This window comes from Coregonus lavaretus (assembly GCF_964263955.1).
Source record: "Coregonus lavaretus genome assembly, chromosome: 30".
NCBI classification, from domain to species: domain Eukaryota; kingdom Metazoa; phylum Chordata; class Actinopteri; order Salmoniformes; family Salmonidae; genus Coregonus; species Coregonus lavaretus.
In genome coordinates, this window is record NC_140017.1 from 8830809 (window position 1) to 8848077 (window position 17269).

Consider the following 17269-nt stretch of genomic DNA (forward strand, 5'->3'; position numbering starts at 1 on the left):
CATGATGACAAGAATTCCCATCAGATGAAATTGCTTAGGAGATACATTTTAGTATAGCCCCCATTATACAAGTAACACTTGCTAATGCTGTATTAGAATATTTTGGGTATCAGTGTATTACAGTGTATTTTGCATATCACTAAGAGTACTCCTGTATCTCTGAATCTGCCTAAATCTTCATACAGGCTGATGAAATTATTTGAGTGTGTCAGTGACTCAGCATATTGGGTCATCTGAAACAGAATGGCTTCGTCAAGCCCTTGGTCAACAGCCTCTATTCATTCTCACTCTCTCTCTCTCTCGCTCACTCTTGCTCACTCTCTCTTCCCGTCTCTCTTTTGACATACACTCTCTCTCTCCACTCTTTCTCGCTCTTTTCATTCTGACATTGACAGTATTGTTAGTGTGGAAAAAAAGAAAATAATGGGGGAAAAAAGATTTTAAAAAGATTGTTCTCTGTCTTAGTAACTTGAGACAATTGTAAGCTACCGTACAAGATTGGCAAGATTGGTAAAATTACAGAATTCTGAGCAACTCATCTTTTTCTGTGCTGACTGACTTTTTTCGGGAACATTCCTCCCCCTTTCTCTTCCTCCTACCTCTTTTTTTATTGTACTTTTAGTCACAGTGGCACTGCCTATGGTAATGACAGTAACCTCCTCTAGCTTTACAGTCAACAAAGCCTCTGTCCTTATACCCTCGTCTACTGTGGGCTAGCACCTGAACAGGAAAAGGGGTATGGGTTGCTGTCAGACTGGAGGACTAAAAACAGAGGATTGTGTTTCTCACCTACATCCTTCCTTCTTTCTGCTGTGCCAGCACTCCCTCACCTGCTTTTCCCATGCCACCTGAGACCTCAGTGCATTGTGTCCGCCCCATTTTCGGTGGTCACATGACAGCCCCATTGCCTTCCCTGACTGTTTTTGTTCTGCCAACAATACATGCATAACATCACTGCTCACATTTAGACTGTAGATTAAGTCACATTGTACTGTGTGCCAAAGTAACACAACATTAACTCAAGGAAGTATCAAGGAGTTATTCAGGGTTTACTGTGGTCTTTTGCTTTGCAAATAGTTCTCGAATTGCCAAAGCAAGTAAGACGATGTAGCTAAACAGACACAAAGACGGTAGAACTCCTTATGTCAGAGAGTGTTTGTGAGTGTCTCTGTTGGTGTCTTGTCAATGCTCTTTTCCTATAGCAGTGACAGTGAGTTAGTTAGGCAGGAGGACGGTGTGTTTGTGTGTGTGTGTGTGTGTGTGTGTGTGTGTGTGTGTGTGTGTACACGTCTGTGCTATTGATCAGACTGAGACAGTAGATCCCCCCTTGGGAGAGAATGGCGTAAATTATGCCTTAGACCTGTCACCATGGAAACTACTAACAGCCATGACCTTAAAGGACAAGTATGTTAGGTTTTCCATAGGACCAAGATACAGTATCTCATGTTTCATGAAATGAAATAAAAGATCCCAGAAATGTTCCATACGCACAAAAAGCTTATTTCTTTACATCCCTGTTAGTGAGCATTTCTCCTTTGCCAATATAATCTAGCCACCTGACAGGTGTGGCATATCAATAAGTTGATTAAACAGTATGATCATTACACAGGTGCACCTTGTCCTGGGGACAATAAAAAGCCACTCTAAAATGTGCAGTTTTGTCACACAACACATTTTTACATTTTACATTTTAGTCATTTAGCAGACGCTCTTATCCAGAGCGACTTACAGGAGCAACACAATACCACAGATGTCTCAAGTTTTGAAGGATTGGCCTGCTGACTGCAGGGAATGTTAATTTCTCTACCACAAGCCGCCTCCAACGTAGTTTTAGAGAATTTGGCAGTACGTCCAACTGGCCTCACAACCGCAGACCACGTGTAATCACACCAGCCCAGGACCTCCACATCCGGCTTCTTCACCTGCGGGATCGTCTGAGCTGATGAAACTGAGGAATATTTCTGTCTGTAATTAAGCCCTTTTGTGGGGAAAAAACTCATTCTGTTTGGCGGGGCCTGGCTCCCAAGTGGATGGGCCTGGCTCCCAAGTGGGAGGGCCTATGCCCTCCCAGGCCTACCCATGGCTGTGTCCCTGCCCAGTCATGTGAAATCCATAGATTAGGGCCTAATGAATTTATTTCAATTTACTGATTTCCTTATATGAAGTGTAACTCAGTAAAATCTGAGAAATTGTTGCATGTTGTGTTTATATTTTTGTTTGGTATATATACAGTGGGGAAGAAAAATATTTAGTCAGCCACCAATTGTGCATGTTCTCCCACTTAAAAAGATGAGAGAGGCCTGTAATTTTCATCATAGGTACACGTCAACTATGACAGAAAAATTGAGGAAAAAAAATCCAGAAAATCACATTGTAGGATTTTAATGCATTTATTTGCAAATTATGGTGGAAAATAAGTATTTGGTCACCTACAAACAAGCAAGTGATCTGGCTCTCACAGACCTGTAACTTCTTCTTTAAGAGGCTCCTCTGTCCTCCACTCGTTACCTGTATTAATGGCACCTGTTTTAACTTGTTATAAGTATAAAAGACACCTGTCCACAACCTCAAACAGTCACACTCCAAACTCCACTATGGCCAAGACCAAAGAGCTGTCAAAGGACACCAGAAACAAAATTGTAGACCTGCACCAGGCTGGGAAGACTGAATCTGCAATAGGTAAGCAGCTTGGTTTGAAGAAATCAACTGTGGGAGCAATTATTAGGAAATGGAAGACATACAAGACCACTGATAATCTCCCTCGATCTGGGGCTCCACGCAAGATCTCACCCCGTGGGGTCAAAATGATCACAAGAACGGTGAGCAAAAATCCCAGAACCACACGGGGGGACCTAGTGAATGACCTGCAGAGAGCTGGGACCAAAGTAACAAAGCCTACCATCAGTAACACACTACGCCGCCAGGGACTCAAATCCTGCAGTGCTAGACGTGTCCCCCTGCTTAAGCCAGTACATGTCCAGGCCCGTCTGAAGTTTGCTAGAGTGCATTTGGATGATCCAGACGTGGATTGGGAGAATGTCATATGGTCAGATGAAACCAAAATAAAACTTTTTGGTAAAAACTCAACTCGTCGTGTTTGGAGGACAAATTATGCTGAGTTGCATCCAAAGAACACCATACCTACTGTGAAGCATGGGGGTGGAAACATCATGCTTTGGGGCTGTTTTTCTGCAAAGGGACCAGGACGACTGATCTGTGTAAAGGAAAGAATGAATGGGGCCATGTATCGTGAGATTTTGAGTGAAAACCTCCTTCCATCAGCAAGGGCATTGAAGATGAAACGTGGCTGGGTCTTTCAGCATGACAATGATCCCAAACACACCGCCCGGGCAACGAAGGAGTGGCTTCGTAAGAAGCATTTCAAGGTCCTGGAGTGGCCTAGCCAGTCTCCAGATCTCAACGCCATAGAAAATCTTTGGAGGGAGTTGAAAGTCCGTGTTGCCCAGTGACAGCCCCAAAACATCACTGCTCTAGAGGAGATCTGCATGGAGGAATGGGCCAAAATACCAGCAACAGTGTGTGAAAACCTTGTGAAGACTTACAGAAAACGTTTGACCTGTGTCATTGCCAACAAAGGGTATATAACAAAGTATTGAGAAACTTTTGTTATTGACCAAATACTTATTTTCCACCATAATTTGCAAATAAATTCATAAAAAATCCTACAATGTGATTTTCTGGATTTTTTTTTCTCATTTTGTCTGTCATAGTTGACGTGTACCTATGATGAAAATTACAGGCCTCTCTCATCTTTTTAAGTGGGAGAACTTGCACAATTGGTGGCTGACTAAATACTTTTTTTCCCCACTGTAAGGTTAAAGGGATACTTTAGGATTTTGACAATGAAGCATTTTATCTACTTCCCCAGAGTCAGATGAACTCGTGGATACCATATTTATGTCTCTGCGTGCAGATTGAAGGAAGTTGCTAACTAGCGTTAGAGCAATTGCTAGTTACCATTGGTGCATGAAACTACCTCTTACTTCCTTCATACTGGATGCAGAGACATAAAAATGCTATCCATGAGTTAATCGGACTCTGGGGAAGTAGATAAAGGGCTTCATTGCCAAATCCCCAAAGTATCCCTTTAACATATTGATGGAGCTGTTGCTGACCTAGCAAATAAAAAATCAAAAAGCTGTTTATGTTCAGTTAGCCTCTTTAAGATTGAGTAAGTCAAGATTTGTGCGTGTGTATATATGCATACAGCCTGTATGAGCTTTTCAGTGACAGTTGGTGACATGTAAGGCAATGTGTGTGTGTGTGCGCACATGTGCAGCATGTGGTTGTTAGTATGGTAGGTGCGATCATGTATGTGTGTATGATTGTGTGTCTCAGGGGGAGGATGGTGTGTGTGCGAGCATGTGCATGTGCAGGATGAGGGGAGGCCAGTGTTGACACAGAGGCGTCAGGGTCAGTGAGGTCGTCTGCGCAAGGGGGACGCACAGTGGGTTTGTGTACAGATGCTCCATCCCTGTGTGTGTTTCAATTAGAGGCGCCCTGCTTCACAAAACTCTGAGCACTTACTCTTCATGCTGCTCTGGCTATCCAATGCACCTCTTTCACAGTCTCACAGAGGAATGCACAATTTCACAGGGACACCACGATTATTCGAAACATCCCTCACCCAGTGGGGTGCAACAAAGATGAAGCCTGAGATAACACAAGCCAGGGGGACGGAGACGAGAGCTTCCAACTGCTCTCTCCTGGCTGAATTTTAATTTCTAACTGTTAAAATGTGCCTTTCCCAACAATGTGCATCCTTGAGAGGTGGGTTCAAAGAGGGTTCTGATTATTTTCTCAGTATAAGCTAACGTGGAGGATACTGGCACCCCGACAGAGACTGCCTACTATCAGAGACGGAGCGCCGTTCTTCCAGACATTGAGATTCAGTCTCTTTTTTTACTCATCCAAAAACATGGCTTGGAAAAGACTAGGTGCGGAGATCAGGTCAGGTGTCATGTCAGGTCTTTCTCTCTCTCTTTCTCTCTCTCTCTCTCTCTCTCTCTCTCTCGCTCTCTCGCTCTCTGTATCAGAGATGAGGGAGGGAGAGCACACAATAACATTTCAAGGATAGCACAGATGTTTTGTTCAGGGAGGTGCTCTGTTTGAAAGCCTGTGATTGGTTATATTCTGCCCCACATTTTCATTGAATGTAGGTAGAGAATATGATGACTCACAGAGTCTAATGGTTCAATATGTGCAGATGTCTCCATCTTCACCCTCCCCTCAAACACACAGATCTACCCTGTTTTGGATTCATATCACTTTGATGATGTACTGAACTGTATCTACACCTTGCATTCTCCGCTCCAGCCACTCCCTACTGCTTCAAGTCCCCAAGACACGTCTCCAAACTATGGGGGACCGAGCCTTCTGCTCTCTTGCCCCTCACATATGGAATGCACTCCCTGACCATGAGAGCGGCTCCATCACTCAGAACTTTTAAAACGGGCCTTATAAGAGTCTAAGCCGTTGGGGGGGAGGGGGGTTCTAAGCTGACATATGGAATTGTTTTAAGATGGTCATACCATGGATCATTTAGCTAATTGATTTTGAATTTTAGGACCCCTTTAGGTATCCCCATTTTTTATTAATTTTTTTACAAATGATTTGATAAAATATTGAATTTGGCCCACTACTAAAGCCCATAGAAACACATTGAATAACACATTCATAAATGGCAAAAAAATACAGTACAAAAAAAAGTTTGTGTAGCATAAAATCAATCAATGTGCATGCTAAAACACACACATTGAAACAAACAATTCTAAAAATCAACTGGCAATAGAGTATGCTGGGAAATATGATAATGATGGGCAGGGTTTTTGAGTGTGATGATTGTACCTTCTTTATATTCAAAATATTGGGTACAAAAATATACCATTATACTAGATTATCTGCACATGTACCCTAAAAGTTACCACACAGTACCATCTGAGATTATGTGTACCTTGAAACGTACATTATGTGTATTTTTATATTTTTGTACCCCTGGGAACAGTACTGTACCCTAACCGTAACCTTTTTTACTGAGAGTGAATAGGAGAGGTTTAATCACTGATGCTGATGCAATCCACTCCTAATGTGTCATCTAGGGCAGTGGTAGGCTACAATGCAGGATTGAGAAACACTGATCTAGGTTCAGGATGATATCCTCATTGTAATGTACTTCTAATTGCTAAAATGTAATTTCATTCGTCATTGAAACATATTTATTTATCATAGGAAAAATATGCATGATTTAATTGCTCATTATGTGTTTACTTATTTGTCCATTTTAATTATTTTAATTGTGCAGTTATGGTTTAGAACATTTAAAATGATATTGCTCTCTTTCTATTTGACTTTTACAATTATTTTGGTATTAGGACAGATGGCCTAGGAAGGTTAAAAATGGCTTTTTAATTAGGAATGGGTGGGGAATGCCACCAACCTGCATGAGCCCGCCCCCTACGTCACGTTTCCGGTGAGTCTTTTTTCCTGGACAGACTGCGCTGGTTGGGTTATAAATTACGGGCAGAGAGGCAAGACCGCAACAATACAAGACCACTACTACCTCGAACAGCTACACCAACAGATCTTATAGCCAAACAAACTTTGACTATAATTTTCTCCATATAATTATTTTGTTTAGGTTTTAAGGTACACTCAGAGCGCACAATGGCAGAAAAGATAGACATGAAGGGGAAGGCATCCAACGGAGAGGCGCATCTCGATGAGCAGGTAGCCAACGGATTCGGCCACAAGAAGTGTTCCAACGAGACAACGGCAGAGAAAATCAAGAGGCTAGTCATGGCCAACTTGCTGGTGATTCTCACCGTGGCCGGGGTGATCATCGGGGTGTTCATTGGACTTGGTGTGCGCCACATGGAGCTGAGCAGGACACAGGTCCTCTACGTGGGCTTCCCTGGCGAGCTGCTCATCCGGCTGCTGAAGATGATCATCATCCCCCTGGTCGTGTGCAGTCTGGTGTCCGGGTCGGCCAGCATCGACCCCAAAGCCCTGGGCAAGCTGGGCGGCTGGGCCATGCTCTTCTTTTTGGTCACCACCTTAATTGCATCAGCCATCGGGGTGATCATGGCGTTCATCATCTCCCCCGGATCAAACACCGGCTCCAAGCCGATTTTGTCGGATGACGGTGAGCTGCCTCAGGCCAAAGAAGTGGTGGACTCATTCTTGGACCTGATCAGGTGAGATTCAAATGTCTGGCAGTGTCGGTGACTTAGGCTAAGCAAAAGGGGTAGACAGGCTGATTTGGCATCTAGCCATTGGGGGGTAGTTCACTGAAGTGGCGGCGCGCGTGCCTTGTTTTGTCCCCATCCTTATTTGTCACAATAACAAAGTGCTCACACGTGGCAGACCTCCCAGCCAGCAGCAAGCTAACGAGGCCACTGTTTGAATTGAGTGGGGCTGATTTGGATGTTGCTTTGTTACCCCAAATTAGGCATAAATTCCAACATATATATTAGAAAACCGAGCCAAGCAGTCTGACTGCACGTGGTCTTGAAAATGTTAGTCAGTGCTCTCATGCTGGGTCAGTACAAATAAGGTCTCTTAAGTTTTGACTGTCAGCCCTTCTTTCTGGGACTGTTGGCGACATGCGCGCCATCCAGTTTCATTAAAGGCACAGTTTCCCCAACCGGCCGGGGTTCCCTTTGCCGTGCGCCCAGAAAAGAAGGTTGCATGCCTCGGTCAAGACCACACACCGTGGCATCATAGCGAGACAGTTGAGAAGGGCACAATGTGCTAGCTATGCTAACCAGCCAATTATTTCCTCGTGCTGTAACGTCCTCGTGCTGTAATGTAGGGGAGTAGCTGCATCAACTCAAGATGCAGCCCGTTAATTTGCGATGTGTGTTCAGTGTCTAAAGACAGATGGCGTGTCTTGACCGGTCCCCTCTTGTCATTCCAACCCTGGATCATCAGAAAACATCACCTGTTTAGCCTACATGCGCAATATTATGTAACACATGTATGTGCTTAGTTTAGCTTCATGTTTCCACTAATACACGTGTAGGAAACGTTGAATAGTGCGTCGTTGTGGGTGTGGGCGGTAGTTCTGAGTATGTTGTGGGCTGGCCCCTTTCGGTCTGGGACAGCCCCTTGTATTTCCAAAAAGGGGCATTACAAAACGTTCCAGCCACGTGTTTTTAGGCACAGACGAGGAAAGATGTCTTGGACAGTCCGTTCTTTCTTGGTTTACCACACTTTGGCAGACTTTAAAAAAGAATAATTCGGAGACCGCATTGTCCAACGAAATGATTGCACAGTTGTTGCTTGTAGCACACATTCCTGAAAAATTTGACAACCTCAGTGCTCCAAGAAAAAAAAAACTATAATCAGAGTACGTTTTTCCATTACTAGGGGTGACATGTTTACTAAGAAATACATGTCAATAATAGTCATTGCAACCTACTGTTCTACATTACCTCTGTCTTGCCAGTCAATGAACAGTAAGTTATATGGAAGTTCAAACAATCACTGCGCAAAATGATTAGCATTGCTTTATTATGGTTTGTGGTCTAGGTTTTAGATTGTAATACAACTAATGTACACTTCTGCTGCTTTGGTGCCTTAAAAGGCTCTCAAGCATAATGCAATGAGCAAAGTCATTTTGCCTGGCAGGGAGAAAATAATGTATTCTAAATATAGAGAACGGCGTTAGTTGGGGAATGTGTGTGTCTCTAACCACTCATCTTTTGTGCCTCACATACTGTACAAACTTACTGACCCTGATCATACTCATACACACTCTCAATGAAACCTCACCATGTAGTTGGATTTAGAAAGGAAGTGATGAACAGTTGGTCAACAGAGCCTCATGTTGGCACATACTCAAAATATATTAAGAATGTGGCAAAGTCAGTGGCATTCTGCCGTGAGCCCTTACTACAACAGAACTGATATCCTGTTTTAAACCATCTCAGTACACTGATGTTCCAAAGCATCAGGTTGCGTTACATAGTTACCCATGACAGTGACTGTTGACAGGAAATACTAAACTGTCAAAACGTAATTTGTGCATGTGTCACAAATACCAGCACCAAAGACTCATCATAGGCGAGGGGAGTCATGCTAGCATAAGAAGCTGGCAACCATGTGACCAAACTCCCCCCTGCCCACCGCTCTGTACCTAGATCAGGTCATTAGGCTAGATTAGGCCTACTAGTTAGGAGTTTTAAAACCTAAACATCTTGCCAATCATTTAGCCTATCACATGTTATGCAACAATGAGATAGGAAAGAATGGCCTATTCTCCAGGGCTTGAACTGAACTAAAAGACCCTGTGTTTTCAGTAGGATTAGAAACTTGACTAGACCGTGCTCTATCTACAGAGATGTCATTTTTTGTGTGCGCTCTCGGCTTTTCACCATAAAAAGAGCCACTCTCAGGTTATTTACATTAATTTAAGGCCCAGTCGTCACACAACCTTAATTAGGCCTATGTCTGTTGCTTTGGGTTTATAAAGAGAAGCGTGTGTAGTGTCTCTAAATTGAAGCCATGCAGCCAGTCAGTCAGTTGCTCTGTTCCTCCTGGTCCAGCATTATGGGCGACCTCTAAACCTAAAAATGAATTGTGATGGTGAAAGTCATAGGCTTCTTTCCAAAATCCCTCTCAGCCACCTGCTAGTCCAAACCCCTAGGTCCCAGTCCAGGAAAACCCCCTAAATACATTTCAAACAGTTAAAGCCAGATTACACAGGTGGGGGTATTGGGGTAATGAATATTGTTTAATTTATAATCCTTCTATAAACGGATTGTAATTCCTTCGCCCATAGTTGTCATTATGATTTAGTAACTCGCTCTTGCATAATACGATCTACAAGTTGAAACCGTGGTCTCCTTCCAAATCCAACGCATAAGGAATCCATTTTGATCTTTTAAAAAATAGAATTAGGCTTTCTTGGATGCGTGTTGGATGCGCCTGGCTCTCGGCAGGGAATCAATGAGAAAGGTTGTCTGTCTCGTGTGGACACACTTACACATATAGGTCACAAAGGATGGTGGTTAATTGTGCAGCTTGCGTGACTCGTGGCTCATTAAAGCGACCACTCTGTCGGGGTCCCGTTTTGGCAACAGCAGCGCCGGGCCGAGGAGCAGTTCACTACAGCGGAAACAAGGAGCCCTTTTTAAAGCATGCACGCTCGCACACTCTTTCACTCCCTCCTCTCTCACCTCCATTCTCTCACACTAACACAATATTACAAAAAGTTGTGACGTGGCAGGTACTATTAGTTACAAATGACCTCTAACTTACCGGCTTAAACCAATAGGTTAAATAAAGGTAATAAACCAACTGAAGAGGAACAAGGCATCACATTTCCCTACCTGGTGCGAAATCCCCTCCCTCCCTTTCAAGTCCTTGTATACTTTGCTTATCTTATCTCCACAGGAGGTTGGTGGCACCTTTAATTGGGGAGGACGGGCTCGTGGTAATAGCTGGAGCGGAATTTGTGGAATGGTATCACACATGGTTTCCATTTGCTCCGTTCCAGCCATTTTATTATGAGCCGTCCTCCCCTCAGCAGCCTCCACTGCTTTCATCCGTTTGCTTTCCCACTTGTCAGTTCAATGCTTCGTTCACAGGTGCCCCTATGCAGGCTGTGTTGTACCACCTGTTTGTTTACTGGTCAAGGTTTGATGTGCCAATAACTAATTTACATAAATGACTGGTAGTGTTGGTCTTCAGTTAAAAGGAGGCCCTTCGCTCTTACTGATCTACCTGCAAGTCATTGTCTGTCCCTTTTGACTTATTAGTCTAACCCTGAGACTAAACACAGAGACAAACATACAGGACAATGGACCATAGCTGTTAAATGTAGATGGCATTAAGAGCTAGAGAGAAGGACGGTACTACAATTCACTCGATTTGAATGGGATAATTTTAAATGCTTTGGGACAAAAGAACGGGTCTGCAGGAACAAAGAAAGGTGGCCGTAAAGTATCAGGTGTGTCACATCAGCCATCCTCTCTGTCCCCCTCCTGTGACATGCCTCTACAGCTCTGTCTCTGTGGCATGCCTCTACAGCGCTGTCTCTGTGGCATTTGGCTCGCCTCCCTAAAGCAGTATTTCAGGAGTGACGGAGAGGGTGTCTACTATCTGCGTCAGTTAGCCACGTACAGCCAGGAGGGACCCATGGGTTCTCATTGGTCTAGAGAGGGCGAAGACGGGGGCGTTTTCACACTGGTATGTAAGTAAGGTGCTGCTGCCATGGTTACCACCTTTCACACGCAGATCCGGTTTGACCAAGTAGAGGCGGTCTCAGGTGAACACGGGGACATAAAAGCGACGTGTCAACACTGAATTGCAGAGGTCTACACCACCCAGGATGGTGTAAATCCAACACACCTACCACCACACTTCGCGTGTACCAAGAAGATCAGGCAGGGTGTGGTGTGTAATTATGCTATTTTTGGACCCTGACAGACAGGAGTTACTATTTTAAAGGAGTGCTGCTGTTGCATATTCACAGTAGTTTAGCGTTCCTGGACAGAGTTTCGCTTTGAGAGGAGGGAGCGTGTCAATTAGGGATCTCTGTAGGACTGGGGTAGAGAAGGAACAAGGCAGTGACTTACTAAATACGAATGCAGAGAATGTCAGGACTGGAGAAACGGGAAATGTCTGAAACAAGAGAAGCCACAAAATGTGTCTTATTTACATTTACATATTAGTCATTTAGCAGACGCTCTTATCCAGAGTGACTTACAGTTAGTGAGTGCATACATTATATATATATATATATATATATATATATATATATACATATACATGACAGAGCCTGGATGAGCCTTTTCCTTGGGTCTTTGGCATAGATACCGCTGCCACACATAATGTTTTTGTGTTTGTTTTAGGGTTTGTCTGTACATGTCAAGGGGTGTGTATTAGGCCTAAAGGTGCAGCCCTATTTGCGTTCGCTTTTTCCGTCTGTGTATTCCAACCGTCACCCATTGTTCTTGCGTCTAGCCTTGGCTATGTTAATTTAGCTTTAATGCATTGGGTTGTCATGACACTGCATACCACGGGGCGCCAGTATGAAAAATGTATGCACTCACTAATTGGAAGTCGCTCTGGATAAGAGCGTCTACTAAAATGTAAATTGGATCATGAAGTATGAAAAGGGAAATGGAGGGTGTAGGTGGAGTCAGCTGGTTACTAAATCTAAACCGAGATGTGAGTTTTGGGCAGGCAGACGGTTGCGCTGCTCGGAGCGTCTGATGAAATCTGACATCCACGTTAACGTCACTGCTTCCTGTTTCTGTGGAACCTTCACTACCAGCGAGAGAGGGTTCTAGAGAGGGCATTTCCTTTCCCTGTTTGACCAAGACCTGCAACAACCATGGAAATGGAGTGTTTTGAATTGACAGGGTTTGTTAGACTGATACACGTCACCTTCCTAGAAATGTGGTTTACGGGCAACTTCTACCTCGAGTCATTCTATCCTCGGTCACATGGTGCGACCGTTTAATCCCACAATGCATTGTTTCCTGTCCCGCATGTATTCAGGTCAGAAAGAGATGCAGGATAAAAACATGAAAGAAGTTAATCCCTTATTACTCTAAATCCATATGGAGGTTGACTAAGAGGGAAGGGTGGGGGTGGCTTAGTGCTCTGAGGAGAGTTGGCCACTATGTTCGCCTATATGTGGCTTTGAGGGGCAGTGGTGGTACAGTAACTCCACTGACGTGTGTCTGTGTACTGTATTGTAGAGCAGTAATCTGCCCACCCCTCTCGGGAGGTCTGGATTTGGGCCTGTAATCCCAGCAGCAGCAGTTTTGGGGGCAGTTGGAGGATTAAAACACTGAAATGCTCCCGCTATTTCCACATGACAGAACTCGTGGTTGGCTCCCTCGTGAGGCGTCGGTGCCAAGGGTATAGGCACCGAGTTCGCATAAAGGAATCCTGAAAAGATGGCTTAGAAGTTAGAACAAGGAGTTCAGTTAGTGGTTGTATCCCGTGGGTTGTTACCTTTAGTCACAGACCTTGGATCAGTTTACCCAAATTCCATTTTTGAAATGATTAAATTAATTATATATATATATATATATATATATATATATATATATATATATATATATATATATATATATATACCCATGATTTTAATTTATAAATGCCTCTTGAGTTTCTGATCATCGCAATGTCACTGTCAGCACAGCTGGTGCCTGTGTAGTGTACTGAATATGTCTCTTGTTCTCTCTCACAGAAACATCTTCCCCTCCAACTTGGTGTCTGCAGCTTTTCAGTCTGTGAGTATCCTCTTATACCACACATATGATAGAAAGAGAGGCAGAGAGAAACCGAGACTTAAAGGAATAATCTACTCAAACTATCTTTTGGCATTTTCTTGCCATTAGTCCACTGTTGATACAGTCCCAAAATGTTTTGCATGTCAGCAATCAAGTTTTCAAGATATAGGACTTTCAAAAAGCAAATTGTAATTTACCACATGATGAAAAACGCATCATCATGATGATGTGGCAAGTTACAATTTGCTTTTTGAAAGTCCTATATCTTGAAAACTTGATTGCTGACATGCAAAACATGTTGGGACTGTATTAACAGTGGATTACTGAAACAAATACACACAAAAAAACTATGTTGGTGTTATTCCTTTAAGGCTTTTTTGGAATCCACATAATTAGTTAGTTGAACAGAACATGTCTTGCATCAGTGTACTAATGAAATATTTTCCTCTGTCTGCAGTATGCTACCAGCTACAAGTTTGTGACCAAGAATGGCACTAATGGCTTGCCCAACATCACAGTTGAGAAGGTGAGTCGACTTAAATGGCAAAATGAGTTGGAAATCTGTATAGGATGTCACATTTGACTTTCTAATACCTATGGCTGTTGACAGTTTGAATGTGTCTAAAATGCATCACTCACGCTGACCAGAGTTATTGTGTTGTGTGTGTGTGTATCTAGGTTCCCTTTGGCACAGACCAGGACGGTATGAACATCCTAGGACTGGTGGTGTTTGCCATGGTGTTTGGTGTAGCCCTGAGGAAGCTGGGAGAGGAGGGAGAGATCCTCATCAAGTTCTTCAACTCCTTTAACGAGGCCACCATGGTTCTGGTGTCCTGGATCATGTGGTAAGGGAGTCGTTTCCCCAACAGCACTGTAGGGAATAGATCTGGGTGTGGGAGAGGATACACGCATGATGTATGAGTTTTGCCACCCCGCGTTTATCTTTCACATGTCAACTCGTAATTGTTATAATAATAATATGGTATTTAAGTAGGGTTTTTTCAAGGACCCGAAGTCACTAATTGTTGTTGTATTGGTACTTGCTTCATATGTGGTAATATTGATGCATATTATTTTTTTTTATTGTATTTGTACTTTTATTGTATTTGCATCTTTACAAATTCATAAGGGTAACCCACCTCTCCCTCCTCCCTCTCTCCAGGTATGCCCCCCTTGGTATCATGTTCTTGGTGGCAGGGAAGATCGTGGAGATGGAGGACGTGGGAACGCTGTTTGCCAGCCTGGGCAAGTACATAGCCTGCTGTATCATCGGCCACTCCATCCACGGCCTGCTGGTCCTGCCAGGCATCTACTTTATCATCACCCGCAAGAACCCCTACACCTTCCTGTGGGGCATCTTCACAGCTCTGGCCACAGCCTTTGGAACCTGCTCCAGGTACTGTTGTAGTCACTAGATCACCATGCTAGAGAGGATGGTAATCCTTAATTGCTCTTATACCAATGTTGCTCTTATGCCGTACCAAAAATGCTAAACTCCATTACTATGCAGTTCAAATACAATTATTCAAGTACTATGTTACCAGTGCAAAAGTGTTACAGAGAAGAGAAACATTGGTAATTATGTCAGAACTGATGGGCATAATTTACGGCTAGAGCTCTCACACACACACACACTCATGCTCACTCTCAGCTCTGCCACCCTGCCGCTGATGATGAAGTGCGTGGAGGAGAAGAACGGCGTGTCGAAGCACATCAGTCGTTTCATCCTGCCCATCGGGGCCACAGTGAACATGGACGGTGCAGCGCTCTTCCAGTGTGTGGCTGCAGTCTTCATCGCTCAGCTCAACAACATCCCACTAAACTTCATCCAAGTCTTCACCATCCTGTGAGTCACGCTTTCTCTAGTCAGTTTGATTCGATTCAGTTTGATTCAACTGTTGGGTAAAGCGGCGCAAATTCAAATGTAGTAGCTACAGTATATATACAAAACAAACTTGTGTAAAGTTTGGGTCAAACTTGCTAGGCTGAGTTTTAGGAAACACTGTGCTCTTGAGTGGCTAATTCTCCCCATGTCCCACCCCCTCTGTCAGAGTGACAGCCACAGCGTCTAGTGTGGGAGCAGCAGGGATCCCTGCGGGGGGTGTGCTGACACTGGCCATCATCCTGGAGGCAGTGGGACTGCCCACCAACGACATCTCCCTCATCCTCGCTGTCGACTGGCTCGTGTGAGTACCTCATGTTTACTGCAGTTCCTCTATAATACTGTTTATATATATATATATATATACACATATGTGTCATAACAGCCATGACCATTTGTGTCTGCTTCACACACTTGACATAGCATTGACATGACATAGTTATGGATGCGATGAAAAACTTGGGTTTGACTGGTTTAACCGTGATTGGACCATTTCTCTGTTTCCAGTGACCGTACCTGCACCGTTCTGAACGTGGAGGGCGACGCCTTCGGAGCCGGGCTGCTGCAGTGGTACGTGGACCGCTCTGCCAAGCCCGAGGAGGGGGCGGAGCTAAGTGAGGTAAAGATGGAGGATGACAAGCCCGCTCTGCAGGAGCAGGAGCCCCTCATCGAGGAGAAGAAGAGCAGGGGTGCGGGCGGCGAGAAGGCGGCAGCTCGCATCTCTGAGAACGAGTCGGTCATGTAGATGGTTCACCGCTATGTCATCGACGACCATCCGTTTGACCCCTCAATCCAGCATCTCCATACGTACTCCCCCCCCCCCCCCCCCCCCCACGAATTCAGAAAGGAGGGGAGAGGACCTTTTTTAGACTTCCATTCAAAGACGATTCCTCTCCTTGTGTCTTCTCTCTTTCTAAGAGAGACTTAGAGATCCAGGTTGGGGGGGGCAAAGGAGAGCGTGTTCAGATTTTAACGTGAAAGTATTTTTTTTAAGGACTAGGTTGGAATCCTTTGCCTCCATTATTTTATTTCTGCTTTGGTTCAGAAGAGCTGGCCTTGACTCTTTTTAACAGTAGCCAGCCTTGAAAAGGCAAATATCCCCATGTTTTCTATATCAATGCCCCATGTACAGTATGTTTCTCTGGGTATGAAGTAGCCTACACTAGTTATCTCACTGCACTCTGTGAGAGTAGATGAAGATTCCTAAGCTATCACACAAGATCCTCTATACCGTATGATGCACCAAATTAAGTTAAATCCTAAGTGAAGTTCTACTGCTGGAAAAATGACCTTTCTCACACAAGAGCTCTCTGTAATATCACACACACGCTACATTTTACATTTAAATTTTTAGTCATTTAACAGACTCTCTTATCCAGAGCGACTTACAGGAGCAATTAGGGTTAAGTGCCTTGCTCAAGGGCACATCGGCAGATTTTTTACCTAGTCGGCTCGGGGATTAGAACCAGCGACCTTTCGGTTACTGGCACAACGCTCTTAACCACTAAGGTACCTGCCGCCCCACTAATGTGGCTCTGGTCAATGCTTCTAATCTGTAGCTGTTTTTAATCCCAAACTGTGTCATGTTAGTCAGTCCGGGAGTCACGCGTCCATGCCAAGCACAAAAGGGTTTGATACAGTCCAAATGAGTGCCCCCATGTTCTTACAATCTCACGTTTTTGCACGGTCCAAATGAAGGCTCCATGTTTTCACAATGTTTTTAAATGTTACAAGAATGTGTGAGAGGTGTTGCCATAGAGATCCTATTCAATTACTAGAAGGGTTATTTCATAATCCCTCAAAGTTACAGAATGGGATGAAAATGGCAGCCATCTTGGTCAGGGAGAAATCCAGAACCAGTTTAATTGGAATTAATGGCAGTAGAGGCATAGGGTGATTCATTTCCTGCTTTTACTTAAGCAGGGGGGGAAAGTAAAGCATGCGATACATCATAAATTGTGCTGTAGAAATACTGTCACCCCAAATTATTGATATATATATATATATATATATATTTATACCAGTTTCTGTATAAATAGCCTCTAAAATATATGTAAACAGACCATAAATATCACAGATTTTGTTTTCTTGGAAAGCTGTAAGTGCTATTATATGA

At 43.8% G+C, this 17269-nt stretch overlaps 1 protein-coding gene across 1 annotated transcript; it reads left to right on the top strand.

Moving 5' to 3' along the window:
• The first annotated feature begins 6555 nt into the window (after window positions 1-6555).
• On the top strand, window positions 6556-15976 carry LOC311105955 (neutral amino acid transporter B(0)-like). Its single transcript, XM_084148195.1, has 8 exons — window positions 6556-7214; window positions 13229-13271; window positions 13729-13797; window positions 13950-14116; window positions 14434-14667; window positions 14923-15117; window positions 15323-15457; window positions 15661-15976. Exons 1-8 carry the CDS (start codon window positions 6685-6687, stop codon window positions 15896-15898), a joined length of 1611 nt encoding a protein of 536 aa, XP_084004321.1. The 5' UTR covers window positions 6556-6684; the 3' UTR covers window positions 15899-15976.
• The last annotated feature ends 1293 nt before the right edge of the window (window positions 15977-17269 follow it).

Excerpts from the sequence above, each read along its gene's own strand:
- LOC311105955 (XM_084148195.1), top strand. The coding sequence starts at position 6,685 with ATGGCAGAAAAGATAGACATGAAGGGGAAGGCATCCAACGGAGAGGCG. Across the intron at positions 14,117-14,433 it reads CTGGTGTCCTGGATCATGTG|GTATGCCCCCCTTGGTATCA; the intron begins GTAAGGGAGTCG and ends CCCTCTCTCCAG. Across the intron at positions 15,118-15,322 it reads ATCCAAGTCTTCACCATCCT|AGTGACAGCCACAGCGTCTA; the intron begins GTGAGTCACGCT and ends CCCCTCTGTCAG.